This window comes from Gadus morhua, chromosome 7, assembly GCF_902167405.1.
Source record: "Gadus morhua chromosome 7, gadMor3.0, whole genome shotgun sequence".
Taxonomy (NCBI): Eukaryota; Metazoa; Chordata; class Actinopteri; order Gadiformes; family Gadidae; genus Gadus; species Gadus morhua.
Window position 1 is genome coordinate 16,592,886 of NC_044054.1, and position 23,995 is coordinate 16,616,880.

General features: G+C 44.4%; 1 protein-coding gene across 1 annotated transcript in view; it reads right to left on the reverse strand.

Moving 5' to 3' along the window:
- The window catches only part of jade2 (jade family PHD finger 2), a 119,062-nt gene that overhangs the window by 7,625 nt on the left and 87,442 nt on the right, over window positions 1–23,995 (reverse strand). Inside the window, exons 11-12 of the mRNA XM_030360219.1 lie at window positions 14,206–14,323; window positions 2,433–2,564 (exon numbers count right to left, since the gene is read on the reverse strand). Of these exons, the coding sequence (XP_030216079.1) occupies window positions 2,433–2,564; window positions 14,206–14,323 (250 nt within the window). The remainder of the gene's footprint in view (window positions 1–2,432; window positions 2,565–14,205; window positions 14,324–23,995) is intronic.

Below are 23,995 nucleotides of genomic sequence, written 5' to 3' on the forward strand. Positions count from 1 at the left end.
TTTACAGCTTTCTCGAGAAATCCCTTATCCAAACATCTTATCACTCGTCACTGCACGTCCTTGGGTCCTCAGCAAAACACCCGCCAGTGCAGTGCCTGTTCATTGCCTGTTCAGAACGTCACACTCAACACTGCAGTCCCTCGGGTCCTCAGCAATACACCCGCCAGTGCAGTGCCCGTACAGACTGTCTGGAACGATCGCTTGGTCTCTGCTGTTGCTGCCTTCCACATTCTGGAGAACAACTCTTCCAAACTTCAATGGGGTGAACGGTTGTTTAGACGGTCGAAGGACATGCATGCAGACAGACATACAGAGACTCATCTTATTAAAGACAGACGGTAACGCCTTCACGAACATCCCCCCTATTTGAACTGTAGAAGAAAAGCTTAAAATTAACTGACAATAAATCTTTTCATTTCAGGTAATGAAGAAATAGCTTGCGTCACTTGTTTACAAGCGGGTCTGGTGTACCGTTGTCCACCCTGGGCCCCTGTCCTCCCTGCGAACCATGCAGGAACACACCTCACGCTACAATTCATTCAGTCACAGGGCTAGCCAAAGGGTGTGGTGGAAGCACTCGACGTTGCTGACATGAACCCATGAACTCCCCTGGGACGGACAGGCTGCGACGCCTGCCAACCAGACCCCTTCATCCACCAACTCGTCCGCGAGGAACACTGAAGCGAAACGCACAGAATGAGTCATAGAAAAGGGGAATTTGGTGTTTTCCATTAAGAAACTTTCAAAGAGATGACAACAGCGATAAAAGTCCCTGTTAGGCATCTTTAAATCACCCAGGTAACGGGTTCCTCCAGGACCTGATGAGCAGAAGAACATACTTCTCTGATTCAACATGGAGACCCAAGCCTCAGGGTCAGTAGCAGACCTGACAGGGAACAGATGGCTGCACGCACACCTTCACTCACACACACACACACACACACACACACACACACACACAAAATGAGCCCATTCCGTCAGACCCTTTTCATTAGCCCTACGAGTGAACAAGGCATGTCTCTGAGCAGCCCACAGCGTGTTGGCGGCCCGGTGCAGTATGAATATTCATCAGCCCCCAGATATAGATGCACGTGGAGATCAGACCAGACCGTGTTTCCGCCCACGCACCAGCCTGGGTCTACAAGGCAAGCCATCATGAAAGCCCTTTCCTGAGCGGAGCCACAAACACCTTGTGGCGCTGGAGGTACGGCGCTGTGTTCAAACCCTCATCCCGGGTCCACACGCACCCTCGGAGGTCGTCTCGATGTCTGATGCAACCACACAGAACCACAACGAATAATCTCACTTCAGGCTACACAGAAACTCTCATTTTCTCCTTTAATGTTTTCACTGTCTTGTGTTTTTCTTGTCTGTTTTTATTGTTTGCATCAATCTACATGATTTTTCTTTTGCACTCACTAACCCGTACCACATGCTATCGCTTAGGACAAAAGCAGGATTACAGAGTTCCAGGGAGAAGGAAGCTTTTTGGAAAAGACAAATCTCATGAGGGAAATTATTTTATACAATCTATATTGTCTTATCAAAAGGCTGTTGCGCCCCTCCCCACACGTGCACACACACACACACACACACACACACACACACACACACACACACACACACACACACACACACACACACACACACACACACACACACAGTAATGGCCATGGCTTCGGAGGCTCCTAAAACATATTTAACACTCCCCTTCAGCCTTTATGTTGAATAAATGTTTGTGCTGCCAGCACGACCCCCAAAGTGTGTGCTCCATCTCTCTCAATTTTGTCATCACAGTTGTCGACCTCGCTCGCGTTGACAGTGAGAGCATCTCCTCCTCTTCACTTCTCGTCTATCCATCACTCCCTCCCGTCATGTCTGCATGTCAACCGTTTCATCACCTTATCTGGCTTCCTCTACATCTTTCAATCCTCCCTAAACGTTCCTACCCCGTCAACTCCCCCTTTCTGTAAAGCCCTCTCTATGTATCTCCATCCGTCACCCCTCTTGCCTTCATCTCTGCATCTGTCCCCTATAGCGCCCCTTTCGCTCTCTCTCTCTTTCCAGAGCCTGGCTGGGTCCCCTCGGTGCGTGTCCATCTCCTCAACTTGGTTTTATCTCTCATGTTTAACTTTGCTTTATGTCCCTTAGTGTGTGTTTCGGTCCTCTCTGCGCTGGTGGACTCTGCCCTCTGTATGTAGTTGTGATATACACTGATGGGAGGGCCAACATGTGTCACATCCAGCCACTGGTCCAGGCATCTGCTGGGAGCCGATGACGCACCCCACTCCTGTTAGAGAGCCCCGACACACACACACACACACACACACACACACACACACACACACACACACACACACACACACACACACACACACACACACACACACACACACACACACACACACACACACACACAAAAAGAACGCTACCTAGCTCTTTGAGTAGGGTGCTGTTGCCAGACTTCCATCTCTCCTTCTTCTTCTCAGGACTCCTCCTCCTCCTCTCCTTTCCTTTCTCCTTCACTCCGACTGGTCTCCTCTTCTCCCCCTTTGGGTTTTTCTCTGCAACACAGAAGATGTGGTCAGGACGTTGGACCAGCACAGAAAACCCACCCTGTGTGTGTGTGTGCACACGCACACAGACACACACAGAAACACACACACAACTATGTGGCAGACCACTGCTCCTAGTGAGTAAGGAAGGATTAAATGCAGAATGTGAATAGATTATTGTTTGACGAGGTTGATAGAGGATCCATGTGCATGATATCTTGGAAGGGTAACACTTTCCTGAATGCACACAAACATACAAAATGCAAAGAAATGCACACAGAAAGGCTAATCAAACAACCGTATTGTACTTTTGTCATTGCGTTGAATGTGTAGAAATCCAGATAAACATTCATGTTCCCGTTTTCTCTCCCACTGCAGAAGGTCTCTAAGAGCCGAGTAATAATTAGTGGTACTTTATTTAAATAACAGAACCTTCTCCATCATCGTCCCACTCAGCTTGAGTGACGCTAAGCTATTGTCCTTCTACTGTGAGGCTGTGTACTTGCCAGACTGGGCCATACAGCCTCTACAGGAAGTTAACTGGAGCTTTGAACCATACTGTGTCATTTAATGACATACAACTATCATTGCAATTTTCCCTTTGATCAGAGACACTCAATTAAACTAATTATACACCACTGTAACCTTATCAGAACACCTTATGATGATAGTTTAACACAACCCACACGGTTCCCCCTACTGACCACATGATTAGCGTTAGCATCTCCCCTTTGACAAGCAACAGAGTTAGAAGAAGGAGAGCGGACAGCTCAATATTATCTCACACTCCCTAGTTCTGCTCTGATGCACTAGGAATAATTACATACGAAGGCCATACATAATGTGGCTTTGGTGTCACATTGCATGGTTATTAAATACAATGTAAATCAATCACTTAAAAAGTGATTGATTTAGTGACAAATATTGTGCATACTGGAGACCAATGAACTATGTTGAAGGCTTAGAGAAAAGGGGGATGCATAAGTGATTTATTATTTTACTTAACCCCTTTTCAGAGACAATGGGTGAGGGGTTGATTGGTTTGTGTTCATCAATGATTCACAGGAATCCTAGAAGTCATAATAACTTTAAAAACTATAGAAATATTCTACCTATATCTAGACTATTATTATGCCACTGCTATGACATGTCCCACTGAGTATGAAACATGCCTAACATTGTATTTAGTGCAACAGGTTGTTGTTACAACGGTGTTGTAGTGCGGAAACACAACCTAATTTAAGGTTTAACCCAGAGATCAAACAAGGCTTTGATCTCGGCTTTGAGGATTTGGTGTGTGTTTGTTTTCATACAACATTGTCAGTCACTCTGTCTTTCAGCAAGTAGACCTGCACATACAAAGGCATTGTAAATAAATGTAACTGTAAATATAGGCACACACATGTATGAAAACACTCACACACACACACACACACACACACGCACACGCACAGTGATGTCAACGCATAACTTGCACTTATCCATGCAATATTGACAAAAGTATCTGCGATTGTGTTACAGAATTCAATACAAACACTGCGTGACTTGGGCTTTGGAAGAGGATGCCAGAGCCAACATACACACACACACACACACACACACACCAACCATCCATATATAAATAACACAACTGACATCGGGTAACCCCCCCCCCACACACACACACAAACACACATAGTGCCCCCTATGAGAACATTCCTGTATATGTAAACCCACACACACACTATGGGAACATCTCATGCAAACACACACAAACACAGCCAACATGAGAACATATCATATACCCACACCCACAAGCTTTTGCTCCGTCCTCTCACCAAAATATCCTATGTATTCAGAGGTTTTAATTATACTGGAGTTTAACTTTTTGATCCAATAGTTAAATATTTGAGTGGCTGTTTTGAGATGAGGGGAATGATGAGTGGGTGTGTTTTGGACACGTTTGTTTCCCTGTTCAATAACTAAATAGGCTATCACCCTTTTCGTAGAAAGTCGACAACATGAACTAAACAACTACACATCTTCATGTTATCAAAAGCAAACTATGTACCAGGGTGCAGGTAAACATTGGCTTGTAGAACCAACTCGAGATTAATGATCAATAAATATAACTGATAGTGATAATTGTGATAAACTGTGTGGATAACAAGTCAAAATACATTTGAACAGAAATATGACCAGGCCACACCAATATGCCATCTCACCACCGCCTCGTCCGTTTAAGGTTCATGGGAAACAGTGCAGGGTCGCGCGCTGCCCGAACGGACATGCACGGGCACCTTGGTGTGTTTGGGGGTTTGGGGGGGTGGTGAGCAGAGTGATGGCTCACACCCTGGGGTGAGCGAGTGCGACATGGGGCGGGACCTTGGTGCCGGTGGGTAAGTGATCCAAGCTGTTGTGTAGTCATGCGTTTATGTGTGTACATACATTAATCCATGCGGGAGTCATGTTTAACTGTGCATGCATGCAAGTGCTTCTTTGGTTAATGCATGGAGCCATTTGAAAGTCGAGTTGCATGTGTATGTGTGCGTGTGTGTGTGTGTACCTGCTGTGTGAGTGAGTGATTGAGTGAGTATATTGATGTGCGACTATGTGTGTATCTATTGATATGCGACTGTGTTTGTATGTATGGCTATAAGACTCTTTGTGCATACGTAATATGTTTGTGTCCGTCTGGGTATTTGAATGTTCCTGAGTGTTTAGGGGGATCTGTCATAGCTTGTATTTTTATGTTTGCAAATGCATAAATTCATGCATAAATTATGGTAAACTGTGCATAAACAAAGTATGCGTTTTGGACTATGTGTGTGTGTGAGGTAGAAAATGTGTGTGTGTGCATGCAGGGTGCATATGCGTGTGGTTCGGAGTACGTGTGTATGTGTGTCAGACTGCCTGTATGTATGTCGGAGTGTTTGTGTCTGTCTTATAGTGAGTGTGTGCATGTGTGTTTTGTGTTAGAGTGTGGTGTGTCAGAATGCATGTTTGTGGTGTGACAAGTGTGCTTGTGTGTGTGTGTGTCAGTGTATTTGCTTGTGTGTCAGTGTGTTTGCGTCAGTGTGCGTGCTTTTCATTGTGCTTGAGTGTGTGTTTTGTGTTAGAGTTTCTGCGAGTGTGTGCGTGTGTGTCAGTTTGCATGCGTGTGTGTCAGAATGCGTGTGTATCAGAGTGTGACTATGTGTCAGTGTGTGTGCGAATGGCTAGGGAGATCTGCAATAGCCGACAGTAAAATGTACTCATACTCGCTTTAGCATGGAGTAGGACATGCTTGACTGGAACTTAAAGAGACCTGACACTTATACACACTCAGTCACAGTGTTGGTGGGCGTGCATGCGTATGGAAGGCCTCTCAGAGTTTACTCATTGGGATGGAGCTGATATTAAATCTTCAATGCATTGTAAATACATTATAATATTTTTCATAGGAATGAAATATGTCTCATCTTACGCAGGCTATGAAAGCATGATCTTGTGATGATGCTATTGATGCAATTGCTGATCAAACAACCTATTCAGTCCAATTGGAAAAGCTTCTTAGATTGTCAACCCCTCCCTGAGCAGGTGGCCAAAGCTAAGGAGCCCTGTTCTAGTGTTTGACCCCTCATAATACGGCTTTAACCCACCTTTCATGCACATCAAACTGAATGCAAGTTTTGGAATGCAGTCGTCTAGTACAGTGAGACCGCCTTGACTTTTTTAAAACGTTGGTAAACATTCGGGGGTATTGATCTGATGAGGTAAATTATGAGTCGGCCATAGGTAAAACTGCCGCACCGAGCATCATGAAGAGAAGATGTAGGCCTACAGTTATACACAATACATTCGGAATTTGAACACGGTCAGAGAGCGCGGAGATATGGATCCATACGCTGCTTACTGAGACCTAAAGAGTGTCAAGACCCGGCGATCGCAGTGAAAATAATGGATGGCTGGATTGAACATGGACTAAACACCTGATGGAGACCACGTCTGCATGGTGAAGTGATTTGACCCTCCACACATGCGTATGTGTGTCCTTACACACGCACGCTTTGCTATGTTGTCTATTGGCATAAGTAAGAGTATTTTGACTACAAGCTGTTTTTCAATTAAAGGCACATAAACTCAAATGTGCAGAAAATAGGCCCTAGCATACCAACTTAGGGGAAACTGCCTTATTTGTCAACCTGGACCCTATGCTGCATTTATTTTGGCTGCAACGGCAAATGCAGACAACAATTTTTGAGATTGGTACAGCATTGATCAAGAACGCAACAGCACTAATCTGTGAAAACAGCCTGCAATATAATCATGTTGGGTAATAGCTGCCCGTCAATGTAAGTCTTCTAAAAGTGCTTGTTTATGCCACTGACAGGCTCAGATTATATTCAGTAATAAAGTCATTATTAAAAGGATCCCTACAGTGACGTAAACTTGTGTATTCAGCTTTAGCTCGATCCGGTCTGATTCCCGCCCCTGAACCATGTTGTTGCGGGGTATTTCCATGTCATTAGAATCGAACTAGCCTTTACCCGAACGTTTATAAAACACTGAACTACGCTTACTGTAGTCAAACAACAAACTCTTCTCTCTGCTGCTCTCACTCACGTTCCCACTGTTCTCTTCCTGCAACAACTCCCCCCTGGGGGGACTTCTCATTGAGCGAGACACGATCACAGACAGACAGTGATGAAGCGGAATCGAAAGAAACAAGTTGACTTTCTCTGTAGGGATTCTTTCCATCAATGAGGAAAATCCCGAGGTTTTCCTTTAATGAGGGTACATGGTGATGCATCAGGGACTCCTTAAGATGGTGAGTCAAGACTGTGAGAAGATCAGAGTGTCCCATCACTCTGACTGAGAGGGTTCTGAAGGGACGTCCGCCACAGTTAAATTGGCTTACATAAGTAGACCCATCAGTCATCAGGGACACCAGCTGTCTCTTGGGGTGCACACTGTACCTGTGAACCCGAGACGTAGGTCCAGGTCCTTAAGGCCATCCACAGTTCATAGAGCCGCAGTGGCAGGTGTAACACATGTGTGTGAACATTAGCTTGCCGTTTTGAGGTCTTAATGGGGCCTCGCACTGGATATATTCACAGATAACTTATTATGTCTAATAACTAAATCATTCTAAATCATTGTGTTTCCCAAGAAAATCTGTTCCCCATGCTGCCACCGAGGGCCCACAGCTATTACTGAGTGCATCTTCGCACATAAACGTTTCCGATATTAAACCCAGAACCAGAGCCTGAAATGAACTTCATATTAGATAGCTGCGCATTATTGGTTTTAGTTATAACTTAACGCACTGCACTTCTGCAGCAATGTATATTTGGTACTGCTATGTACCCTCTGCATTAACCAAGTACCCATTCACTGAATAACATACATTTTTTATCTAAAATATGATTCACTAAACTAAATCAACAATATGAGATTATATCATAATGTTGTATAATTCTAACTATTGTAATCTGAATCTTCATCTGAAATGATCGAACAGTTCAAATATTTGTATGGAAGTTAGCGGAATTGTTGCTCTCACTTGTAGTAGAATGGGACACTTTAACAGCTGAAGTGCTATGAAAACACCTTAATCAATTGGGATAGTGCATAACTGTTTACCCTCAGAAGTACAGTCTACCCGTAGAAGTGTCCCACCTACTTACTGAATGACAAGGTCAGGTCAGAGGGAACAGTGTCCAGGTGAACAGTGTCGGAGTGAACAGTGTCAGAGTGTCAGTGTCAGAGTGAACAATGTCCAGGTGAACAGTGTCCAGGTGAACAGCGTCCAGGTGAACAGTGTCGGAGTGAACAGTGTCAGAGTGACAGTGTCAGGGTGAACAGTGTCAGAGTGAACAGTGTCAGAGTGAACAGTGTCAGAGTGACAGTGTCAGAGTGAACAGTGTCAGAGTGAACAGTGTCAGAGTGAACAGTGTCAGAGTGAACAGTGTCCAGGTGAACAGTGTCAGAGTGAACAGTGTCCAGGTGAACAGTGTCAGAGTGAACAGTTTCCAGGTGAACAGTGTCAGAGTGACAGTGTCAGAGTGAACAGTGTCCAGGTGAACAGTGTCAGAGTGACAGTGTCAGAGTGAACAGTGTCAGAGTGAACGGTGTCAGAGTGAACAGTGTCAGAGTGAACAATGTCCAGGTGAACAGCGTCCAGGTGAACAGTGAACAGGTGAACGGCTTGCAGGTGAACAGTGTCCAGGTGAACAGAGTGCAGGTGAACAGCGTCCAGATGAACAGCGTCCAGGTGAACAGCGTCCAGGTGAACATGACGTCAGGGTGAACAGTGTCAGAGTGAACAGTGTCAGAGTGAACAGTGTCAGAGTGACAGTGTCAGAGTGAACAGTGTCAGAGTGAACAGTGTCAGAGTGAACAGTGTCAGAGTGAACAGTGTCCAGGTGAACAGTGTCAGAGTGAACAGTGTCCAGGTGAACAGTGTCAGAGTGAACAGTTTCCAGGTGAACAGTGTCAGAGTGACAGTGTCAGAGTGAACAGTGTCCAGGTGAACAGTGTCAGAGTGACAGTGTCAGAGTGAACAGTGTCAGAGTGAACGGTGTCAGAGTGAACAGTGTCAGAGTGAACAATGTCCAGGTGAACAGCGTCCAGGTGAACAGTGAACAGGTGAACGGCTTGCAGGTGAACAGTGTCCAGGTGAACAGAGTGCAGGTGAACAGCGTCCAGATGAACAGCGTCCAGGTGAACAGCGTCCAGGTGAACAGCGTCCAGGTGAACAGTGTCAGAGTGAACAGTGTCCAGGTGAACAGTGTCAGAGTGAACAATGTCCAGGTGAACAGCGTCCAGGTGAACAGCGTCCAGGTGAACAGCGTCCAGGTGAACAGCGTCCAGGTGAACAGCGTCCAGGTGAACAGTGTCAGAGTGAACAGTGTCCAGGTGAACAGTGTCCAGGTGAACAGTGTCCAGGTGAACAGTGTCAGAGTGAACAATGTCCAGGTGAACAGCGTCCAGGTGAACAGCGTCCAGGTGAACAGCGTCCAGGTGAACAGCGTCCAGGTGAACAGCGTGCAGGTGAACAGTGTCAGAGTGAACAATGTCCAGGTGAACAGCGTCCAGGTGAACAGCGTCCAGGTGAACAGCGTCCAGGTGAACAGCGTCCAGGTGAACAGCGTGCAGGTGAACAGTGTCAGAGTGAATGATAAACACAGAACCCCACTTCCGTTGCACTATCCTGCCTGGGCACTGTTTGTCTCCTCCCATCAAACGTCTTCTAACAGGACATATGTGCACAATAAACACAGAGGGAAGTCTGGTTTGATGCTATGGCATGTGCGATTGGGGAGGGCAAGAATGTTTTCTGGAGGTTGTGAAGTGGTTTCTGCTGTCACCCAATAAAAGGTTTTGACAGTCAATTCCTTATTATTCCTCTTCAACAACATGTTGAACTAAACACACAGCTGAAACCGATTTGGTTCAAATATAAAATGAGTTGAAACATAATAAAGTATATGTGTCATTGCGGTGGTTATGACATGGATATGACCGGTAGAGCTTTGATGACTTGTCCCATTTTGGTAAGGATATGGGGTCAGGCTACGGGCTAGCTCTTTGGCTAGCTCTTTGGCTAGCTCTCTGGCTAGCTCTCTGGCTAGCTCTCTGCTGCATAACCTGAAGCACCACAACTTATAGCAAAGTATTTCCGGTACAGGTAAGACAGACTAAAATACCCCCGCCCCAAACCGCTCTCCTCTGCTGTCAAATTTCCAGCATCTCTGCGGTGCTGAGTGCCTGGTACTGCCCTCAGCCCCCCATCCCATCCCTCGTTTAGAGCTGCCAGTGCCTGGGGATTAGTCTGTTTGAAGTGGGTGATTAATTCCCACACTTTTGGGAGCAGCGAACTGTGAGGGATGTTTGTGTGTGGACATCAATGTGTGTGTGTGTATGTGTGTGTGACTTAAATATATGTGTGCACAAGTGTGTGCGTGTCTGCATCGTTCGCACAAATACACAGTGTCCCCATTCTCTTACCTGTGCTTGTTGGTGAAGCATGAGAAAGCTTTTCTCTCAGCCCCTCTCCTTCAACATACCCTTGACTCCATCTTTTGACTCTCTTTACCTCCACTCACCCATTTCCCCACCCATCCCGTTTATCTTTCACTTTCCCTTCTTTCTTTCACTTGTCTGCTCCCTACTTTACTTTCTTTCTCACTTTGAAGTCACTTCCCGACCCATTACCCCTACATGTCCCCTAGTTCACACACACACACACACACACACACACACACACACACACACACACACACACACACACACACACACACACACACACACACACACACACACACACACAGACACACACACACACACACACACACACACACACACACACACAAGCTTAGCACTAACCATTGTCAGGTTGGCACACATGGATTGGAGCCAGAATGTAAATGAAGACCTCTGCTGGAACAATAGAAGTCATTCATTCTCCCCTTTTCCCCCTTCTCCTCCCATATCTGTGCTTGTGTATGTGTGTCCAACGTTGTTTAGCTCAATCTAAACACATGCTAAACAAAAGGATTGAGAAGCTAGTGTTTCATATTGCTTACACACAACACTCTAAGAAGTTCACTTTTAGCACTAGGGAGGATCCCGATGACTAAATTCCCTGACGGTTAAATGGAAATGTTGCAAACAACTACTAAAATAATTTTTATAACGCAGAGAAATCTGTTTTATATTATAATAAGAGTCATTTGACATGCTACATCAACTTTCAGCCCTGGGGAAGATACTTAGAATAGGATTTTTTTTTAAATAGCAAAATCCTATTTTAAATGAGCCCAGAAAAAGTGAGACTTTCTGCAAAGCCGCCAGACTACTTTAGAAACTTTTGTGAGATTTCCTAAACAGATTAATTAGGGGCAAATCTGCTTGGTAAAATCAAGCCTCTCTCAGTAATTTGTGACTAGTCTCATTGGCGTGATGGTGGTAGCTAACAGTTAGCCCACTCATGATGTCAAGTCATATCTTGTTTTCATAATAGTAATCACTTCTATTCGTCACTTGAAAATTCTCAAGATTGCACATCTTCATTTTCTTTTGAATCCGACAATCACAGAGGCCTTTGAACAAGTGCACTACCTCAAGAAGAATATTGTTTCCATTGATGAAAAGAATATGTAATTATAACGTTTACTGCAGTCATTCTGCTGCAGACCCTCGTAATCATGTTATTGACTTTTTATATTTATCTTTAAATAAATCTATAATAAAAAAATAATGTTAAGCCCTGTTGGGCCCAATGTGTCAATTTGTCACTGTTGAATCAAAATTACATAAATTGCAAACGTGAAATGATAATTGTTGAAGCAACCGGCTTGAACTAAATCTTAAAATTGATTGAGAAGTGCAAGTAATCTTTGATCTGTACTTAAGTAATGGGGCATTTAGTGGACCAATGTACTTCTTGAAATGAGTGTTTCTTGAGATTGTTTTTTGGTCTTGGGTGTGCCATGAGTTGTGATTTGAACATATTGGTAAATGCTTCAGCTGTATTGGTCCCTGGATTCTTTCAGTCAGTTGTTTGGTGTTAATGGAAGAAAGGTTTACACTTCATGCTGTTACGTTTGCCTAAAGCAGGCATATTTTTTCCACTCCCATGTTGACAAGAGTATTAAAAACGTGTGATCTATTTGCGATTAACTGGACAATCATGTGATCGCTAATATATATTTCGATACTTTCTTGACAGAATGTGTTGGTGTGTGTGGTCACAAACCTCTGTGATATGTTGGTGTGTATGGTCACATCCTTCTGTGATATGTTGGTGTGTGTGGTCACATCCTTCTGTGGTATGTTGGTGTGTGTGTGGTCACATCCTTCTGTGATATGTTGGTGTGTGTGGTCACATCCTTCTGTGTTATGTTTATGTGTGTGGTCACATCCTTCTGTGATATGTTGGTGTGTGTATGTGTGGTCACATCCTTTTGTGATATGTTGATGTGTGGTCACATCCTTCTGTGATATGTTGGTGTGTGTGTGTGGTCACATCCTTCTGTGATATGTTGATGTGTGTGGTCACATCCTTCTGTGATATGTTGGTGTGTGTGTGTGGTCACATCCTTCTGTGATATGTTGGTTCATGTGGTTACATCCTTCTGTGATATGTTGGTTTGTTTGGTCAGATCCCTCTGTGATCTGTTTTGTGTCTGGACACATTCCTCTGATATGTTGGTTTGTGTGGTCACTGGTCACATCCCTCTGTGATCTGGTGTGTGTGGTCACAATTGATCTGTTGGTGTGTGTGGACACATCCCTCTGATATGTCGGTCTTTGGATACATGTGATCTGTTGGTGTGTGTGTGAACACATGTGATCTGTTGGTGTGTGTGTGTGTGGAAACATGTGATCTGTTGGTGTGTGTGGATACATGTGATCTGTTGGTGTGTGTTGACAAATGTGATCTGTTGGCCTGTGTGTGTGTGTGTGTATGGACACATGTGATGCGTTGGTGTGTGTGGACACATGTGATCTGTTGGTGTGTGTGTGTGTGTGTGTGTGTGTGTGTGTGTGTGTGTGTGTGTGTGTGTGTGTGTGTGTGTGTGAACACATGTGATCTGTTGGTGTGTGTGTGGACACATGTGATCTGTTGGTGTGATTTCCAATGGTTGATCCTGTTGTCCATTACTTTAAGCATTGTGTGAAGTACCTGATAAAAGTGGATTTGAACTAAAGAATACACTTCTTTAGATGAATGATGGATACAATGTCATCTACAAGGGAAAGAGGGATAAGGAGGAGGACAGAATACGATGGGGATTGAGAGAGAAAAAGAGAGAAAGGGACAAGAAAAGATGGTAAGGGGGGTTGAAAGAGAAATGTATACGATTTGAAAAATGTGTCTGGTCATTAAAGCGGACAGCCTCATTCCTCACACTCAGCATGCATGTACACACACACACACACACACACACACACACACACACACACACCCTAATCCAACTCCTGTGAGAGTGTGAATAGATATGGCTGTTTAGTCCCTGCTTCAGCGCCCACTACCTGATAGCAGCAAACTGCCGAGTCAGAGGCTGTGTGTGTGTGTGTCCGCCTGAGTGTGTACGCCTGAGTGTGTGTGTTTGCGCCTGAGTGTGTGTGTACGTGTGTGTGTGCGCCTGAGGGTTTGTGCCTGAGTGTGTTTGTGTGTGCCTATGTGTGTGTGTGCCTGTGTGTGTGCCTGAGTGTATACGCCTGTGTGTGTGTGTGTGTGTGTGTGTGTGTGTGTGTGTGTGTGTGTGTGTGTGTGTGTGGATATATGTGTGTAGGTAGGTACACTAGGCTGTGAAGATTCAGCTTCAGAAGTGATGAACACGGCAAATTGAACACCAGCTGGGGATGGCACACCCACACAGACGCCCACACTCAGTCGCACCAACCTGCCTGCTCCGTTATATATACACATCCGTAGCTAAACAAAAGGCTAAGCAATTAACTTTATGGAATTAGCCCTGCAAAATTACCTGCAAAAGATAAACAAGTGTGGCCGACTTACAAATGGGCTCACAAACGATTGTTTGCTAGATAAATTTGCAAACGATTGTTTGCAAATTTATCTTCAGCCCGCTTGCGTACATGCAACCACACAACAAGGTAACCATACATAACAAGGTTAAGACACATCCAGCCATGCACACAGCCTCTCCTGGCCTACCTCCGGCCACCTCGTCCTCCAGCAGCTGGATGTGCAGGTGCAGGATCTTCTCCTGCAGGTCACACAGGCTGTGCTTCATCTTCTCCCGCCGGCTCACCATGTAGCACAGGTTCCTCACCTGAACGGGCCCGGCAGGGAGAAACACACACTGGGTCAGCATGAACACTTACGCTCGGACCCACACACGCAGGTGAGGGGGGGGGATCTAGAAGCCCCGTATTAACCCGTGCTTCGGCTCAGAGTAAGCTCTTCATCACCGTCTGGAAGAGCCCCCCCTTGACCTGCCTTAGGTGACTAAGCCCCAAACCCTTCTTCTGCCACCCAGGAGCAACCAAACAGCTGCAGAGCGAGAAGAAGTATTAGGATTTGATGAGGATAAATATTCATCTTAAAATAAATTTATTTTTGAATTACAAAAGTGTTGTTAGATATCTTCAACCCCGGACAGAAACTATTCATTATATCGAACAAAAACTTTTTAGCATGCACTGAGAAGTAAGGACACACCTTTAATATGATGTCACCATCAAAATCTCTGAAGTTGAAGCCAAGTTGCGCATAATCACATGTTTTGATGTCCGTCTCTGTCATTTGAATTGCTATGATAATGACTATTCATAAGAACTATTCATTAGTGCATTTGTTCAGAAGAGTGATGATGGGCCACAGCATTGGCGGCAGTGGCTGGAGAGATGGAAAGGGTTCAGTCTTGTTCAATGCCCCCCGGGACCTTGATAATGGTGTATCGAGGTCTGGATAATTATATTCTTAAATTTTTTTAACCAGTATTGAGCCCTGCAGACATACAGATGGGCAATCGCGGCGCAAACAGCGATGATGGGAAGTATGAGAGACGAAGCAGAAGGTGGAAAGACCACAGAAATACAGACTCAGACAGACACAAGGGGACAACAGTGGGAAAAATAGAAAGGATAAGACATTAATATTAACCTAGAGGACGTACCCCATTCCAGGGTGTTGTGCACACATGTGCACAACACATGTGCACAACACATGTGCACGCCCGCCCACATACACCTTCCTTTTAAGAGGATCAATAAAAATGGTGTCCTACACTGTACTTTAATAGTGATGAACACAAGCAGACATCATAAACCCAGTCCTGCCCCTCCTATTAAAAGTGTGTGTAAATATGGCTTTTATGTTGAAACAGGATGAGCATCAAGAACACACAGAGTTGTGCTGCATAAATCAATAGTTAAAAAGCACATAATACTGCACACACAATGATTTAAAAATCGGTGAAATAGTAAATAGAACAAGTAGCCATGTAATAGTATATTTATTGAGCAGTGTTTGAAAAAAAGTGCATGGGGGAAAGAATGTGCAGGAAAATGCTCAATAAACGATACGCTTACATTGCTACTTTTCTTGTACAATTAATTTCTTAGAGAAAAAATGCATTAAATAAAATGTGGATGAGGAGACATTGTGCATTTCTGTGATTATTAATGTGTTTATCCTATGGGCTTGCTACCTATCTGGTGGCAGGTAGACTTTGCTCCTGTAACAAGTCAAATTTTTTCTACCTCATCTTAAAGAGACACAGGTTTACCAACCCCACTGGAACAGTGTGATAAATCTTTGAGTTTGTGTCATTTGTTTTGTGCCGGAAGTCCATTGTGTTTAAGCAGTTTATTTTCAACACACACACACACACACACACACACACACACACACACACACACACACACACACACACACACACACACACACACACACACACACACACACACACACACACACACACACACACACACACACACACACACACGGATCAGCCAGTTTTCTTTAACCCTCTAGAATCCATCTAGAATCTGGCCCTCAGAATGTTATTTTATCATCATCTACAGATAGTTCTATTTAAAATCATCTTAATCTATGAACAGTGACTAACGCTATTCATAGATTGATTCAAATCATATTACAAATCACACTCCTCCCCTTAATAGTCTTCATCATTTCCACTGTTACTGAGCCATTTACTCATCCATCCATCAGTAATTGCTCTTATAATCAAACCATCCATCCAGCCATCAACGCATATTGAAACATGCTGCTGACATATGGTCAATAAATAGTCAGTTAGTTAGTACATATCCATCGATTGATTTATATTGTCCCTTATTCAGTCAATGACATCAATTGCTTTTTTTTGCAAAAGATCATTGCATCCATTGACCCATACATCTAAATGGCTTCATGAGGTTTTGTCTATTCACGGATAAACCCAGACACACTCACACAGACACCAGCAGACACACAGAGACACAACTCTTGTGCCAGACACCTGTGCTAATTAGTTGTTGATGACAGCAGATGCTCCTCTGACCGCACAAGGCGTGGCTGAGTGTGTCACCGCTGAGAAAAGCCTTCTGTGCAGATCTCTGTTCGTCTTTTAAAATCGTTATCCAGTCAATTTTGGATAGAAAAACTTGGTCGCCGCCATTTTGTTAGCTTATTCTGTGGGCTGTGGCGCTCCTCGCTACGTCATGGACTGAACCTCCCTCACCAGAGCTGATTGGTCCTAACCCTTTGACACTTTTGGAAAGGCTTTCAACGGGTCGAAGCCAGGCTGACCTACAGATAGAAACACAACGGGAACTCGAAACATCAAGAAGGTCTCCCCAGGCTGGATCTTTTTTCTAACCCTAACAAAATGATCAAGATCATAGAAGACCCACACGGTTAAAGAAACCAAAACTGATTTTTGTTTGAGGTTCCTCCTCCATAACGTGTACATCTGTTAGAATACCAAATGCAAGAGTATCAACAAAGGGACGTTAGGACGGTGAAGGGAGATCTTTAGGTACCTTTTACCAGTGACTGTATCGTGACTTTGCCTGAAACAAATGACTTGGTGAAAGATCAGGTGGTTAAAGATGTTTCATAATTAACTGAATATATTACTATGGGGACTTTGTGATAATACCATAGTCTAGTCTGCAGGGAAAAAACAACAGACCAGACCTGGGCCATGATCAGACATCTAATTAAGACCACAGTACAGCAGTACTGCACTGAATGAAAGCAATAAGCTGGGCTTTATGGTTAAATCAGGAGGCTTTCCAGGCTAAGAGATGAAGAGTGCATACATGGCTCAGACAATAACAAAGAGCTCCAGCGAGAAAAGATATCCAAAATGTAGACCTAGACAGGCTTGTGATTCATAAAGCATTGAATATAAAACATGGACCTACAAACTTTTGGCTACTAGATGAGACATTTCTTTGGAATAACTAAGCTATGGAGACTGACCGATAAACTGTACGCTGGTATGTAGACATAAAGGTCTAACGCAGACAATAAAACAAACAAACAGAAAACGGATCAGAAAGGACAAAGACGATGGATAACATGGGGATGAGACAGAGACAAAAGGGGGGAGGGCAGGGAGTGACGAAGGGAGGTTGGCCATAAAAAGAACAAAACGGGGGATAAAAAAATAAGAGAAATTTGCCTGAGGGAGCAGGGAGAGATGCCATGGCTGTCAACTGACAACATCAGCCTGCCAAAGGAGCCCTGCCCAGCCAATCAAAAGAAGCACAGGGGACAACCAGGAAGAGAAAGGGGGAAGGAGACATGGGAGATAAAAGGAGAGAGAGAGGGTGTTGAGGGGGGGTTGAAAGTGGGTCAGACAGACATGCAGGCAGACGGTGGTCTGTGTCTCCAGCAGCTGGAAACGCTGGAGTTAAGCTTCCAGGTCCCCAACTGGGAATCACATCCACCAGCACACACACACACACACACACACACACACACACACACACACACACACACACACACACACACACACACACACACACACACACACACACACACACACACACACAAACCAAACACACACACTCTCTCACATCCACACGCTCTCACACACACACACGGCAATTCAAATGTGCACACACACCATGGTAGTCATCACATAGTATACTGTAAAAAGCACAAAGTGGTTCAACTCAGCCAACCCCCCACCCCCCCCACACACTTTATGATTTATTAGTTTGTATATTTGTGTGCCACTGACATCCCCAGCACCCGCTAGGATACCATGGCAACATTACTATCCAATCAGAGCTCCCACATTAGGGCTTTGGGCTGATGGGGTTGGTTGTGTTGTGTGGGGGGGGGGGGGGGTTTGTGAGGAAGACAGAACCTAAGAGAGAAAGAGGAAAATAGAGATAAAGAGAGACTCATTTAAGAGCCAAAAAAAAAAAAAAAGGGACATGGACACACATGGACACACACACACAATTTAATTAAAATAAGAGGCAGTATGTATACCGTGCAAGATAGCAAATATTTAAAGATCAAATCCAGGTTATCAAAATCCTATTACTCCTAAGCCCCCTGGCCTGCTACGGCCTCAGGTTTTATTGGACAAAGTGTTTCATGTCAGCAAACACAACAGGACTCTGGGAAAGGGATTAAATTGTCTGCGCCTCTGCTATTGACAGTGTGTTAACCACGGTGCGGTGAATAGAGCCAGGCCTGCATGCAGCACCCATGTCTCCTGGCATGCTTCACAACATACACACACATCTGAGCTGTGGGTGAATGATGTGCTCATTAGATTCACACTGCTTATCCAGCAACATGGCTGCCTTCATATTTAATAAGCAACTCTTTCTTCATGAAGGCACTCCTCTTCACATCCCAGTTAGCTGCCCAGTAGAACAATATTGTTCTAGTGGTAAACATTGGCAACAGCCCAGAAGAGCCCCAGTGCTCTGAAGACGTCCACTGGGCACTGCTTGCAGCACCATAAAAGATGATGCAGTGATGTGATTCTAGCTGTTCACAACCACAAAATAGCTTCAAAAAGCCTGACCAACTCTGCATTGTCCGCTTTACCTTACCTTTCCTGTGTGTGGGGGTTTGAGTTTGTTTTAAAGCCATTGTCTTTGCAATTTGGGAGTGTAGGCTTAATTTGTACTTACAACTCCTTATTGAAGGTCAACGCTGGATATATATATACTGCATTTACTCCATCGTAAGTCGCGATTAATCACCCATTTTTTTATCTGTTCAAAATGCACCGTAGGACAGTTTTTAATACACTCATCAACAAGGGAGTGGATAAAATAATAATAATAATAATTGATCCGTTTTTTATAGCGCTTTTCTAAGTACTCAAAGACGCTTAAATAGGCTAGCTTTCTGCAAATGTATTTTATTGGAAGTGCCACAAATAACACAATGTACAGTAGTATGTCCAACCTAGTTTCCAACATTGACAGAAAACAACAGACAAAAAACCAATCCAGGGAACCACACAAGTCACGCATGTACCAACATGCTCAAATCACATCTCAGGGTAATTAAAACGATGATTAGAAAGACATTTGGTGATTTAAAATCCAGCTGCTTCCCACATCCTGATTTTATTTCCAAAAAAAGCTCACAAATGTCAGTGTACAGCTCAAGCACATGCAACTGTTAGTCAAACGTTGCATTCACTCTTCATTCAATATTTTGGAGGATTGATTTAAGGAGTTTGGCCAATACGGAAACAAGTGGATCAATGCATCTTTGGGACGAATCAATTGAGCCAAAACGACAATTAAACTATTAAACAACATAAAGAACCAAGTAGGGAAGGAAGCATGTACAGCTTCAAGTCTCCCCTCACGCAGCCTGAAAACTAACACCCACAGACGAGGTGATTGAAGCCCGCTCTCAAGAGAGATGCATGCTGGTTAATCCTATAACCCAGTTTAATGAAACAGGCTGTATGTTAATGGTTCAGTGTAGCCTACCTCTATTGATTTAAAGAGGAATTACCTTAAATGCAGGACGGGCATTAATTGCCTCAGTGACTGAACTTAATGACGGCGCGTCTCGTCCACAAGTCTTCCTGTGCACAATAGTTTGAGACACATGATTGGCTCCTGTAATTGCTAGTTGCCATCCAACAAAAAGTTGCTGCTCCTTCACGCCCTCATTGAGAATGAATGTATATACATGTACATATACAGTCACAAAAACACACACACACACGCATGTCTTCATATAATCGTCCCTGTGACTCTTAAAGGTGATAATGTAGCTTAGTGGCTATGATTGCAGTTCAGTAGATGTTTTACAGGTGACTTCCCTCAGTGTCTGGTCTGGCTTTGGTCTGCTTTGGAGAGCTCTTACCATTAAATATTAAGGCCCCGGTCAACCCAGGGCCTCATAACGCTGCTGCCATTACTTATTGAACAGCCATATCACTGGGCAACCCAGTAACTGTTGGTCTGGTGTGTGTGTGTGTGTGTGTGTGTGTGTTCGTTCTGTGTGTGTGTGTGTGTGTGTGCGCATGTGTGCGCGTGTGTGTGTGTGTGTGTGTGTGTTCTCTCCGTGTGTGTGTGTTCGTTCTCTGTGTGTGTGCGTGTGTGTTCGTTCTGTGCGTGTGTGCTCGTTCTGTGTGTGTGTGTGTGTGTGTGTGTGCGCATGTGTGCGTGCGCGTGTGTGTGTGCGCATGTGTGTGTGCGCATGTGTGTGTGTGCGCATGTGTGCGTGTGTGTGTGTGTGTGTGTGTGTGTGTGTGTGTGTGTGTGTGTGTGTGTGTGTGTGTGTGTGTGTGTGTGTGTGTGCGCGCAACTACCGTGCTGGCAGGTGGTAGACAATTGTATGAAAATATATACAAGTCGACACAGATGGGGCAAAAGCCCCCCTCCGTCCCCACCCACTGCATACAGTAGTAGAGTGATCTGGATCATCTTACTGTCAGGTACAGTTAAGATGGAAGGAGAGATACACACTCAGAGCTGCCTTTTATTTTAACATCATACCTTCTAGCATGCTTAAAAGTGACATTGAGATTGATCAACTATCGTTCTTTATACAAGAAAGACCTCATGCACTTCTTAATGCCTGCTGTATGTGATCTACACACATGTAGGTCAAATTATAATTATATAATACCAAGCCAACATGTGAGGGCTCATACATACACATAAGCAATGTGTTTGGATGTGAATAGGTGTGCACAAGTGTGTGTTAGCTATGCAGAGGTCCAGCAGTGCCATCATTGGCACTATGGTAACTATAATGTAACGGCTTAATATAAGTTTAAGATGTATCAGCAAATATATTATTTATTTACTAACACATTAACATACTGGCCCAAGTCACTGCATTGGCCAAGAGGGTGAAACCATGCACGCACACAGTTACACACACACATACACACAGTGTCAGGACTTGCATTGCCTCCACAAAATTATACGGCCTTAGAAGCTATAAATATTTATGTGGCTCCTGCCTCATATTTATTTAATCTCACAGAGCCTGTATCAGAGAGACAGCGGGGTAGTAGGGATACTCACGTGTGCACACACACACACACACACACACACACACACACACACACACACACACACACACACACACACACACACACACACACACACACACACACACACACACACACACACACACACACACACACACAGGGAGGAAAAGAAGAGAGTAAGGAAGAGCAAGAGCGAGATAGAGAAGGAGGGAGAGACACAGATACACAGAGAGAGAGTAAGGGAAGTTGGTGGGGCACAGCGACAGGTGGAGAGAAGTCAAAAAGTAGTGAGAGTGGCTGGACGCTGGTGTGAGGCAAGAGGGGGAGACAAAGAAGCAGAACGGGTGGATGAGTAAGAGAACACAATGGAGCCAACCATTGTGAACTGTTGAGGAATGAAGTTTAAGACTGGGGGAACCAATACGAACGGGGACAGAAGGAAGACCTCGGGGGCGCCCGAGGTCTGGACCGTAAAAAGAAAATACACCAAAACAACATTGCTTTTGGAAATATCCTATCTTTCAGGAAAGTGTTAGAGCTACTGTGAATAAGAAAACTATAAACTGGATGTGGGCCTTCCCTTAAAGACTTTCCTCCAATGTATCTTCAAATGGTGCAACAGCTCCTTGAGTACACTACTCGAGATGCAATCCCTTTTTTTGCCCCACATATCGTTGGAGCCAGTATTTCATGCCATATTCCGTCTGTTATGATATGTTTCAATAAATGGTATAACTAATAATAAAATCAAAAGCCACAGCATAACATAAAGCCTCAAATTCTCCAGGCCAGTCCGCTGAAGATAGCTGTCTTGATAGCTCACTTCTGCAGAGCAATGCAATTACATGTAGAATAGGTTATTAGCAAGAGATCACATGCATGGAAGGAATAAGCTTTAGATCCTTAGAATTTGAGTGGATTCTGAGGAGTGAGCCAGGGGGAGGCTTTTGTAACGGTGGAGATGTAATGCACTGTGATCTTATTCGGTGAAAAGGTTAAGCCTGCAGGCGCAGCCAAATAAGAGTCACCTCGTTAACGTTGTTCAGATGGTAGAGAAGGAAGTTATGTTGATGACATTAGGGTGGAACAGAATAATTCATAATTAATAAACAGAATTGATTCAATTAGTTTATGGATCCCATATTTTATTGAAGAGGCGAATAATGGGTTCTGGAAAAGTAGTCTGTCTTTAAAAGTGTAGAGGGAGCTGCAGTGCCCCTCCAGACCACTAAACTCACCAGCCAGGTACAGCAGGAGTTTTTCTTTCACTATCAGACATGTAGTATAATTAGTTATTTCAGGGCTATGGCGTTAGTGTTCTTACACTATCTCTTGCGGAGAGCAAAACCAAGTGAGTGAGAACTGGGATCACCATGATATTCTGCATGAACACTATAGACAAACAAGGTAGTATTGGAAATATGTTAAAATGTCATTGAATCCAGTATATTTATGTATATAAACTCAAATCCAAAATAGTTTGTTGCAATGGTTTATGTTCTTAACATGCAAGGCACTTCCAGTGGACTATGATGGGGGCTACTGGAGCGCCGACCTCACACTGCGCTCACACCACCAGCGACCGGTCAATGACGGTACACCTGGGAGACGACCAGTTTCAGAGTCAAGGCCAGACGACCAGACCTGAAGCAGAGCCCTTTGCCAGGTGGTTCAAACAGGAGACCCATGAAGTAATCCCAACCTGAAGGGTTACCTCGCCTCACTGGCGACCCCTGACCTCTGATGGAGAGCGTTTGGCCCACAGGCCAAAGCTGGAGGGTTATGCCCGAGAGGAAACACCTTGGCTGTGAGGCCGGCCAGGTGGCCAGCAGAACGTTGCTCATGGGAACAGGCAGCATTGAGATTCTTTCATTGGCTTTTTTTACAGGTTGAATTCTGGCCCGCTAAACAATTTGCATGTGAATGTCGAGAACCTGAAACCCATACCCAAACAACCCGTCATGAATTCATCTTTTTTATATTCAAATAATGTCGAAGTCTTGGTTTTGATCAAATAAGGCATGATAAAGCATTAGGACCAGTCTCCTGGCCCTCCTCGCTCTAATGTTCTCTCTCTCTCTCTCTGGCCCTTCTTTGACCCTCCTTGTTGCATAACACCAACCGTGGCTTCACGCCAGGCCACGGGGTGCAGCTCCGTGTGGGGAGAGCCAGAGAGAAGCGAGCGAGAGAGAGAGAGAGAGATAATGCCTGTTGAATAAGTACATGTGTTCTGACCTGAAGTACATGCATTACCTTGTGTAAGAGGCATATCTCCCATAGTAATGAGTGATGATGAATATACATTACACGGCGTCCTCCAGGGAGGCCTGATGCTTTACCTTGAGGCGCTGAACGAGCTACCGAGCGATTCCATCTTCAATATTACCTCTTAGGCTCAAAGGGCTCTGAATGGAGGCTGTTAATGCAGACCAGCAGCAGTGTTTATCAGAGGCATGCCTGCCTGCCAGTATCTTCCTTCAGTCCTCCTCCTTC